Source organism: Cucurbita maxima, unplaced genomic scaffold, assembly GCF_002738345.1.
Source record: "Cucurbita maxima cultivar Rimu unplaced genomic scaffold, Cmax_1.0 Cma_Scf00013, whole genome shotgun sequence".
NCBI lineage: Eukaryota > Viridiplantae > Streptophyta > Magnoliopsida > Cucurbitales > Cucurbitaceae > Cucurbita > Cucurbita maxima.
Window position 1 is genome coordinate 3098270 of NW_019272029.1, and position 10931 is coordinate 3109200.

Genomic DNA, 10931 nt, shown 5'->3' on the forward strand with positions numbered 1-10931 from the left:
CGAAACTATATCTAAATGAGAGCGATCTTGATCATCAGATGAATAAGAAAAACTTAAAAGAATTAAAAATCACTACATCGTACACATTTTTTTTTTCAGTGCCTCAATTATAAGAACTTTATAGTTAAACGTAAATAAGATCATTCGAATAAGCTTATAATACATTTAATATAATTTTGAATTCACATATAACCCTAAGTTTAGCCAATTAAACAACATTCTATAAAATTCCAAAGCTAAGGCTTCTCATTGCTTCCAAACTTTAATTTATAATCACATTCCAAAGTGCTTTTAAACTTAATTTACATAATTTAAATTCACTGAATCTTTCAAATATGTCCTTTACTGACCCACTAGAGTATTTTTAAAGGTATTATTATTAATTAAGTATGCAAAATAATAAGAGAATAATTATTTTTTTAAAATACATATATTATTTTCTTTTTAAAAGTTTAACCGTGAACGTTTTTAAGTTAAAAATTAAATCGGGTGGAAAAATTAATATTGCAAATTTTTAATATACATATAATATAAAAAATATATATTTTAAAATTTTTTATTTTAGTATATTATTTGCTGAAAATGAATACATAACAATTTAATCAACCAAATCCAATCTAAAAAAAATTATTGAATTAATTTATGAATTTCAAAAAAATTAGAGCAAACATAAATTTATTGTTAAAATATACATTTTTATAATTATTTTCAGTTTTTTAATGACGCTTAAAATTAAATTTTAATTAAAATATAATTGAATTTAAGTGATAAATTTTAACAAAAATATTTAAAAATAAGTAAATAGATATAAAAGTGAAAATTACTCAAATTAGGAAGGAAATGACGAAGTTACCCTCGACATGCAGGAAAAAAGCGACCATCGAGTAACTGCCATCTTGTGCTAAGAGCATAACCACCTCTCTTCCCGTTCTTCTCTTTTTCTCACCTCTATAAATTGCGATACACTCTTCATTTCTCCTCAAAGCTTTCAACCACAACCGCCCAAAATATAGCGTTTACTACTAAACTTTGCTCTTAATTTCAACCCGGCATGGGAATCAGTTCCAATCGAGTTGAAAACTTCGAATGTCGTGAAACGGTGTTGACGATTCCGGCGGAGGCAATGCTGCCGCCGCCGCCGCAACAGGAGGAGGAGATTCACAAAGTCTGCTTGCCGCCGAAGCAGACTACCTTTCAGAAACTCAAACACAAGCTATCGGAGGTGTTCTTCCCCGATGATCCGTTCTACAAATTCCAGAATCAATCGTGGTTAAGAAAAGTGATTTTAGGCCTTCAATCTCTGTTCCCTGTGTTTGAGTGGGGCCCTGGTTATACCCTAGCTCTTTTCAAATCTGATATCGTTTCTGGTCTCACAATCGCTAGCCTCGCTATTCCTCAGGTATGTCGTGCGAATTGAAATCTGTAGAATCGTGTTCTGAAGATTAGGCTAGGCTGGGGGTTTTAGCTTAATTCGACTGGTTTTTATTTATGGAAATGTAGTTTGGTTTTTTCGAACTTGGTCAAAATTAAGCCCTCATTCTGGCTTTAATTTAATGCGTTTGTTTGTTTTGGCCTTTTAGATAAAGTGATCTCCATTTTTTGTTTCGATTTCTGTAGGGAATAAGTTATGCGAAACTTGCAAATTTGCCTCCAATCATCGGATTATGTGAGTGTATCTTCTTCAGTGAAATCTCTTGTTTCAATACTAAACGAAATTGAACCAGCAGTTAAATTTGATTCGTTTCATTGCAGATTCAAGTTTTGTGCCTCCGCTGATATATTCTATCCTTGGGAGCTCTAGACATCTTGCTGTTGGTCCAGTTTCAATTGCCTCTTTGGTCATGGGATCGATGATTACTGAGGCAGTCTCTTATAACGAACAGCCTACTCTCTATCTTAAGTTAGCTTTCACTGCTACCTTCTTTGCTGGTGTGTTCCAAGCATCTTTAGGCTTGTTAAGGTATAAAACAAAGCACAACCTAAAGGGAAGGATTGAAATCCCATGAATTTCCTCTGTTTCTGAGTGCCTTTCAATTTCTTACAGGTTAGGGTTTGTGATTGATTTTCTGTCAAAGGCTACTTTAGTTGGCTTTATGGCTGGTGCAGCAGTCATTGTGTCATTGCAACAACTCAAAGGGTTGCTTGGAATTTCGCATTTCACCTCCAAAATGCAATTGATTCCTGTCATGTCTTCTGTTTTTCACCGCAAAGATGAGGTAAGTCGTTGCTTGCAGCCTTATAGGGTGGGAAAAGAGACGAAGGAAACAAGTAATTATGAAGTTCTTATAATTGAGCCACCCAAACTTTTACTATATTAAAATTTATATTAAAATTTGATATCAATATAGTAAGAATCTTGATTTGTATTGCATAGTTGAAGATATCTTTCAAGGGTTCTATTTTGATATTCTAGAGTTTTGAGGTATTTCACTGATGGGGTTTTTCTAATTATTGTGCAGTGGTCCTGGCAAACTATTGTTTTAGGCTTCATTTTCCTTCTGATTCTTCTGGGAACAAGGCATATCGTAAGTGTTATATCATTACTGTGATCCATGTTTTCATAATGGCTCTTTCTTGGCCTTAATGCAAGAAATGGGTTCTCTAATTTGTTTGATCATACGCGAATTGACACAGAGCATCAAGAAACCAAAGCTTTTCTGGATATCAGCAGCTGCTCCACTGACATCAGTTATTTTGTCCACTCTTTTAGTCTTCCTTCTCAGAGAAAAAGCTCCAGGAATCTCAGTGGTACGGATTGACATTCTTAAACTTCAAGTTCTGTGCCCTGAAACTGATACCATTTTCGCTTTTGGTTCTCTCTTAATAGATTGGTCATTTGCCAAAGGGTATCAATCCTCCATCACTGAACATGCTGTACTTTACTGGTCCTCAATTGGCACTTGCCATTAAAACTGGCATTATAACTGGAATTCTCTCGCTCACTGTAAGTTCTTGTTTCAGAAGAGATTATAGGTTCTGAATTTGATTACTTCTCCTAATCCGCATGCCTGAACGATCCTTTTTCACTTCGTTTTTACAATATTTAGGAAGGAATTGCCGTAGGAAGAACGTTTGCTGGTTTGAAAAACTATCAAGTGGATGGGAACAAAGAAATGATGGCCATTGGTTTTATGAACATGGCTGGATCTTTTTCTTCGTGCTATGTCACTACAGGTGTTTGTTGCCTTCCTATCTAACCTTCTCGATGAAGTTATTTGATGTTACAGCTTAAATTGTTTTTAACTCTTCAGATCGGGATTGATGTTTCAGGATCGTTTTCTCGGTCCGCTGTGAATTATAATGCCGGGGCACAAACAGCAATTTCAAACGTTGTGATGTCTGCAGCTGTGCTCATAACATTGTTGTTTCTGATGCCACTGTTCCATTATACTCCAAATTTCATCCTAGCAGCCATCATTATAACAGCAGTAATTGGACTAATTGATTACCAAGCAGCCTGTAGGCTGTGGAAAGTTGACAAGCTCGATTTTGTAGCTTGTGTTTGTTCTTTCTTCGGCATTCTTTTCATCTCGGTTCCAATGGGTCTTGCCATTGCAGTAAGTTTCCTCATCGACGTCAGTTTATCGAACTGTAAAGTTGTGTCGTTAACACGTTGGAATTTTCAGGTTGGAGTCTCTGTTTTCAAGATTCTTCTGCATGTCACCAGGCCAAACACCATAGTTTTGGGGAATATTTCTGGGACTCAAATATTCCAAAACCTTGACCGATACCGTGATGCCTCGAGGGTGCCTTCGTTTCTCATTCTTGCCATTGAATCTCCAATCTACTTTGCAAATTCAACATACCTGCAAGAAAGGTGAGCTCTATATAACATAAAAAAAATTATATATCTTGTGGATGAGTCTCCTGAATCATTTTACCAATAACACGGATACATGTCCTGTGCAGGATTCTTAGGTGGGTTAGGGAAGAAGAAGAGCGGGTAAAAGCGACGAACGATAGCCCATTGAAATGTGTAATCCTAGACATGACGGGTATGTTACGAAGCCTTTTTTTCGAGATTATCGTGCCTAAATGGTTTCGCTCATACTTGTCATATGGTTTTCTCAGCTGTAACATCCATAGACACAAGTGGTATAGAAACAGTATGCGAGCTTAGAAAGATGTTGATGCAAAAATCACTGCAGGTATGACCCATGTGGCTAGAACAGCTTGCATAACAAAATGTTTTCCATTAAACTTCTCACTAATTAGACATATCTGTATTTGTTTTCTTTAGTTTGTGCTTGCAAATCCAGGTGGAAACACGATGGAAAAACTGCATAAATCAGACGCCTTGGAGCGATTCGAGTTTAACGGTCTCTACCTCTCGGTTGGAGAAGCTGTGAAGGACATTTCTTCTCTATGGAAGAGGCTGCCATAACTTATATCTTACTTGGAAGCTATCATAGAGGGGAGAGTCTGTAAGAAACAAATTACCACCGGCCGATTATGAAAACATATTCCACCCTTTTAGCTAGCAATCAGAAGAGGCGATGAAATGTTTTCAATCTTTGTTTCTTTCTAGCTCTTTTCTTCACAACGAAGCTAACGCCCCGAAAGTCCGAAATACCGAAATATTTAACGATCCAATAAGATATATGCTGATTCCAAACTACATTACTGTATTCAAAAGTTAGACCAGCAAAAGGAATCCCAAAAGACTGGAATATAACGATGAAATATGGTCAAAATGAACGACCAATCAAAACTAAATCGAACATCAACTGGACAATTTTTTAAGATTGTGATTCAAAAGCCATCAACAATAAGATTCTTATAGCTATAATAAACCACAATTGTTATTCAAAACAAACAAATAAATAAAACAGCTTCGTCAAGATTGCACCGTTCTTTTTGGCTGTTTGTGCAAATCTGATTGTTTACCACTAGCTTACGCTTTGACTCGAGTAGCATGGGGCATGTGGAATCCCGTGTGAATCAGGAAAGACCACCTTGCAAGGCTAAAAAGCCTTTACAAGATGCTCTCAACCGTAAGAAGAACGCATACTCAATCACAAAAAAGGAAACCAATAATGGCGATAATGGAGGCCTTTTTATCAAAAGGCAATACAAGAAAAGATAAACCAACAGAATTCTCCTTTAGTTTACAAATCAAATTTTCATTATATTCCAAACTAAACTGTAGACTCATCTGTGTGAAGAATTAAAAGAATAAATGCAACCAACGATATCTTCTTTAACCATTAAAACAAAAAAGGAATAAAGCTCATATAGCAATTTCGATAGTTACGACCAATCGTTCATATCTCAAAATAGTTCCTCTTCCTTGATGCTAACTTGATCTGGGTTTTCATCAGCTTTATCCACTAGCTACGCAAATTTAATAAGATAGGCCACCAAAAAATCACACACATGAAGAGGTGGTTCTTGCAATTTGACTGTTACTTGCTCAGACATCTGCACCAAAATATGCACAGTGATCTTAAACAAGAGGACCATCTTTTCCCAAAAACTAAAGAGTAACCCTTTGGTGTACAAATCAGAGCATCTTAACTCAACTGCAAAGCCTATGAGGCTAACATGAATTAAAATTTTTGTACTAGCATGTTTTGTTTTGGCAGTCATGTTAGTTAGTACTATGAATTGTGAATTCCAACAATATGAATGTCAAAGAAGATTTGTTAATTTCTTTGAGGAGAGAAGTCTTACTTGAACGCAATCGTGTTATAGGAATTTCTCGCAGTTCACGTTTGATGCACAGATATTCACCCAGCAAAGACATCACTACAAGCCCAGTACCATTCACAACCCACCATGTCATTGAGGACGGCCACCCTCCATAAACGATACAGATGAAAAGGTGGAGTATATAGAGTGTGGCTGCAAAATCTAAGCACTTCTTTGCTCTTTCAATCAAATAAACCAGATATACTGCTCTGCATGACAAGAAAAAATGTAACGGTGAGAGAAGCGGACACGAGTTTTGTATAAACAATATGAAAAACGAAGAAAAAAGATAAAAAATGGTTAATTTGAAACCATTTACCAGCGATTGTGTCAAGCACAAGGAAAAATAAACAAACACTAATAAGTGCCGCTCAGGGAAACATTTAACAGAAACAATATCTATTAGTTGGTAGTGCTCCAAAACTATGTTGCTATCCTTCAACCACCCCCGGCCCCCAATTCATCGCCTACACGTTCTAAACGAAAAATCCCAAGGAAGAAAAACTGCCAGCATCTGCCCAGAAATTGAAATAAAAAGCATGACACCATCCACTGCCTACATATTCAAAACAACGCATACTCCATTCGTAGATTTTCTATATGTATGGTTGATCATCAGCAATTTAAATAGAAATTATAACAATTAGACTGAACAAACCCAAAATATTGAACATGTGAATTTTTGTGATAGTAACGGACTACGTTTAAAAGAGCAATAACAACATATTTCTCCAAATCGGCTAACAGGGATTTAGGAGATGGGAAATCAAGAAAAAAAAGTAGCTAGCCAGCTAGTACATACACATGGACCTTAATTGAAATTCACAACAATTGCTGACAGAACAACAAATAGGATACTACAAACCATTAAGAAAGAAACTTCGGACACCAAAGAGTTATCTGCAGTTATAGTTTACCACAAAAATTGCCTCATTACATAACGTAGAGATAAAAAAGCAAACATTTATATGACATTCAAAACAAGCCATTTTCATTGTTAACTATCAAAACCATTTCAGCGAGGGTGATTATTCTATTCAATATCTAAATAATCTAACAAAGTGTAATGGCTCAAACCCACCTCTAGCAGATATTGTCCTCTTTGGGCTTTCCCTTTCGGGCTTTCCCTTTCGGGCTTCCTTCAAGATTTTAAAAAGCGGCTAGGGAGAGGTTTCCACACCCTTATAAAGAATGCTTCGTTCTCCTCCCCAAACGAAGTGGGATCTCACACAAAGTCTCCATAAACTACAACTTCTCCAAACCAAGGGTAATGTTATATTAGCATGCGGCTAAGTAGATTTAACCTTTAATAAATAAAAGCTGGGTAGACAAACACGTTTGAGATTTATCAACTATTCCTAACCATGCATTGTAAATAAACATAATACCAAATATTATGGGGATGAAAGCTAAAACAGATTTCTTACCCAGCAAGCGCACTTATCAGGAATGAAGCAATAACACACCAACCAGTGGCTGTAGAAACGGTTATTGTAGCATAATCAAAGAAGTAAACAAGGCTGATCCGAGAAACGCGAGTACCGACTAGAGTCGCGATCAATATACCAAGAGTGAGGTAATACAAACATTGAAGGCAAACAATTTGGGCAACGATGAGCCAAGGGTCCCATACAACTGCACCATAGAACATGACTCCAACAGTCAGTCGGTTCTAGCTTCTTCTCAATTAGTATGCTCTAACCTAAATTGACCAGAACCCAACTTTTTTCAGTATAACTGAAATACAAATTACAAACGATTTCCCAATGGTTAAAGCGTTCTCTTCGCTATCTATCGCTTTCACACTCCCGAATTAACAGTGAAATTCAAGAGATCCCTATTTCTCTTCGTGAAGCTGTACATCCATTCGTTAAAAAAAAAAAAAAAAAAAAAAAAACCCTAAAATCAAGAATCCTCCCGCTACTCTGGCACGAGAATTCAACGATCTCGTTTCATTCGATCTGAATCAAGCAAATCCAGTATCCACGCATACTAAAATCACAACAGCGTATAACTACAGAAGATTCAAAATCAAAGAGAGAAACAAATCCCAATTCCCTCACGAATCCAACTCCTGAAACCGAATAAATCCGAATTCGCTAATACAACGAACGAATCACAATGCCGTCTAACCAGAAAATAAGAAATAGATCAAGTCTAAAACATAAAGGCATCAATCTTGAGATCGAGATGAGACAAATTGAAGCACCCGGCAGCAAAATTCAGGATTCCGGACAAAGTTCCTTCACCCTTTTCTTCTGATAGTTCGGTCGTGTCCGTGCCGCGTGTGATGAAATTTCTTTCGTCCAGATGCGCTGCAGTTGTAATGTAAAATCGCGGTTTCATTACTTCCATAATTAAAATGGTATTATATTGATTATTAGTTTAAATCACAGTCGTGGTCCCCACATTTTAGTAATTTGACAAAAAGAATATATATATATATATATATATATTTTTTAAATTTCGTGAGTTATTTTCTTTTTAAATAATTAGACAAAAATATAAACTTTTTAAATTTTGAGTTATTTTTCTTTAAATATTTTTTTTTAAAAAAAAATTGGTTCTTTCTAGTTGTATTTTCTTTGTTTTATTATTATTTGTTTGGATTTAAAGAGATTTTATAATATTTTTTAATTTTAAAATGTTATTTTTAAGGTTTTGAGTTACGTCTTAACTAGTGATTATTATGGTACCGATGATGATTGTTATGGTATCGATGAATACGAGAGTTACAACCTTTCAACAGACCATAGATGGTTGATCAAGCTATCTTGTAAAACTATTTTAATATTGAGTATAGAAATAAGTTTTATTTATTTTTTATATTGATTATCGATTGTTTTCGGGAGGTTTTGTTCTTCATCAAAATTGTTTTTTTTTTTTTTTTTCCTAAACTTCAATTTAGTATTTAATAATTATATAATTGGGAAAGAAAAAAAAAATCATGATCAAGAATGCAAAACAATGGACGTATTACTTGAACAAAGAACTTGGAAGAAATGAATAAACTCAAGAAATGGACAAACAAAAACCTAGTGGAGCAACTGATACATCCAGGCTTGTCTAAATATACATGGCAAGCTTCACACAACCATACCTCCTCTCTGTTTCTTTCAGCAACTAACCTCTTCAACTTGAATACATTGTGTGTGAAATCATCATGCGTTCGGTACCGACGACACGAAATCGTCGCAGCAAGGATGGTGGACGACATCTTGTGACTTGCTGCATTATTGGTAGCATACAAAGGGCCATGGCAAGGAACAAATCAATAGTGCCTGGATGGGGAAGAGAGTAACAGGATAACCAGATGTTCGAGAGGTAAGAGCGGAGATGGGTGAGAGTAAACGACACTCAGGAAAGTTCTTTATCCGACGGAGTAGTCGACTTTCTCCTCCTGACAGTTCTCTTGGCGACGGTGACTTTGGCCTTGCCTTCAGCTTCAGCATTTGGCTGTTGCTGGTTGGTTTTATTTGATGATTTGATTTCACGCCGGAGCCTCAATATCTCACCCTTTGCAGATGCCAAGTCTGTTTCCAGTTTCTTCGCCATGTTCTCGAAACTGTCCCTTTCTTTTCCGAGTTTCATGACGATGTTATGGGCGTCTTCCAAGTTTTCCTGTGCTTCAATGGCGGCGTTCTTTTGATCTGTGACACTCCTACGAAGCGCTTCTTTCTCGTCTTCAAGATTCACCACGTGGGAATTCGACTTCTCCAATTCTTTAGAAAGTAACAATGCATTGCGGTTCATCTCATCAAGTGACTTAATTGCTTCTTCCAAATCTGTTTCAAGACACTTTCGTGCTTCCTTGTCCTTCACATTTTGCTTCTCCAACGCTTGAATTTCTTTGTTAAGAGAAACAACTACTTTCCTTTCTTCTTCTAAATCGTTACTTATAGTTTCGGCTTTTCGATAGGCATCATCCAACTCCTTCTGTAAACCATTCCGACTTTCGATGATGACCGTGAACTCACCGGACATATTCTTTAACTCTTCGTTCGTTTTCGTGAGAAGTTCCTTGGTTTCTGAAAGCTCATTGGCTAAGATTTCACCATTTTGTTTTGCCTCTTCAAACTTGCTTTGAAGTGAATTTCTAACTTCATCAGATTCATCCTGCAGCCTAGAAACCTCAGACTCGAGTTCTGAGCACTTACGTTTCGACTCCTTTAACTGGTTTCCGAGATCGGAAGCCTGACTTCTCGACTTGCTAAGATTCCCTCGAGCAACTTCCAATTCATCTTTCAGTATTTGTGCATTACTTGATTCTAATTCCAGCTTCTTTATCAAAACGTCTCTTTCCTGTGTCAGATCATCAATTCTTGTTTGGTTTCCATGTACTTCTTTGACAGAAATCTTAAGTTTTTCCTGCAGTTCCTGAATCTCCTGTTCTCTATCTCGTAAAAGTTCAGCATCTAACGACACCTTCTTTTCGGCAGATAATTTCAGACGATCGTATTCATCGTTTGCATTTTCCAACTTTCTCATGTAATCATCTCTCGCAATGACCAAAGAAGCTACATTTGCGTTTAATTCATCCACCATAGAAATCCTCGTCTCAAGTTCTTCCTTATTGTTCAGAAGCTCATCCTTTAAACGTTGAATCTCTAAATGGGCAGCAACCAGTTCGTCCTTTGCTCGATCGTACGACGAAAACAAGTTCTTCAATTCACCTTCCCTTTCTGCAAGGGAAGAATTGATCTTTTGAATGCTATTCTCCTTATCCTCAAGCTCCAAACCAAGCAAGTTAACCCTTTCTTGTAGAAGTTCAATAGATTTGAGACTTTCTTGCAGTTTCGCTTCAAGCGTATGCTTATCTTCCTCGGCCTTCGACAGGTCATTTTGTAGGCTACTAATGCAAACATTAAGCTCTTCTATTTTCCCCTTTTCATTTCTGACCTCTTGTCCCAAGCGTCCAATGGTAAGATTGGCTGTATTTAGTTGGTTCATCAAAGAAATTTGCTCTTCCTTTGCCTTCCTTAATTGATTTGTACGTTCTTCCTGTTCATTCAGTAACTTTGCTTCATAGCTTCTCCTCATTGAAGTAATGGAAGATTCCTTCTCTTTCAGTTCAGCATTCATCTGTGAATTCAAATATTGGTACCATAATCATTACAGAACAAAGAACACAACGATGTAAAAGCGACCCCCCCCCCCCCCCCCCCCCCCCCCCCCCCCCCCCCCCCCCCCCCCCCCCCCCCCCCCCCCCCCCCCCCCCCCCCCCCCCCCCCCCCCCCCCC

The 10931-nt window shown here is 37.1% G+C and overlaps 3 protein-coding genes across 3 annotated transcripts in view; 1 reads left to right on the forward strand and 2 right to left on the reverse strand.

Moving 5' to 3' along the window:
• Positions 1-1051: 1051 nt before the first annotated feature.
• Positions 1052-4618, forward strand: LOC111488593 (probable sulfate transporter 3.4). The gene is made up of 13 exons (XM_023136422.1): positions 1052-1399; positions 1618-1666; positions 1753-1960; positions 2045-2216; positions 2460-2525; positions 2635-2748; positions 2828-2944; positions 3048-3174; positions 3271-3557; positions 3627-3817; positions 3910-3995; positions 4072-4148; positions 4241-4618. The coding sequence occupies exons 1-13, from the start codon at positions 1052-1054 to the stop codon at positions 4382-4384; spliced, it is 1986 nt and encodes a 661-aa protein (XP_022992190.1). The 3' UTR covers positions 4385-4618.
• Positions 4619-5037: 419 nt separating this feature from the next.
• On the reverse strand, positions 5038-8029 carry LOC111488736 (protein SYS1 homolog). Its single transcript, XM_023136660.1, has 3 exons — positions 7119-8029; positions 5674-5900; positions 5038-5421 (listed from the first exon to the last, which is right to left on the reverse strand). The coding sequence occupies exons 1-3, from the start codon at positions 7340-7342 to the stop codon at positions 5414-5416; spliced, it is 459 nt and encodes a 152-aa protein (XP_022992428.1). The 5' UTR covers positions 7343-8029; the 3' UTR covers positions 5038-5413.
• Positions 8030-8651: 622 nt separating this feature from the next.
• The window catches only part of LOC111488572 (MAR-binding filament-like protein 1-1), a 4939-nt gene continuing 2659 nt past the window's right edge, over positions 8652-10931 (reverse strand). The window contains exon 4 of the mRNA XM_023136387.1: positions 8652-10773. Coding sequence (XP_022992155.1) covers positions 9049-10773 — 1725 coding nt within the window. The 3' untranslated portion in view covers positions 8652-9048. The remainder of the gene's footprint in view (positions 10774-10931) is intronic.

Bases quoted from the DNA above. Each gene is read 5' to 3' on its own strand.
- LOC111488593 (XM_023136422.1), top strand. From the start codon at position 1,052: ATGGGAATCAGTTCCAATCGAGTTGAAAACTTCGAATGTCGTGAAACG. The intron at 1,961-2,044 runs GTATAAAACAAA...AATTTCTTACAG, and splicing joins GCATCTTTAGGCTTGTTAAG to GTTAGGGTTTGTGATTGATT. The intron at 2,945-3,047 runs GTAAGTTCTTGT...TACAATATTTAG, and splicing joins CTGGAATTCTCTCGCTCACT to GAAGGAATTGCCGTAGGAAG.
- LOC111488736 (XM_023136660.1), bottom strand. From the start codon at position 7,342: ATGTTCTATGGTGCAGTTGTATGGGACCCTTGGCTCATCGTTGCCCAA. The intron at 5,901-7,118 runs GTAAGAAATCTG...CTTGTCATGCAG, and splicing joins CTGATAAGTGCGCTTGCTGG to AGCAGTATATCTGGTTTATT.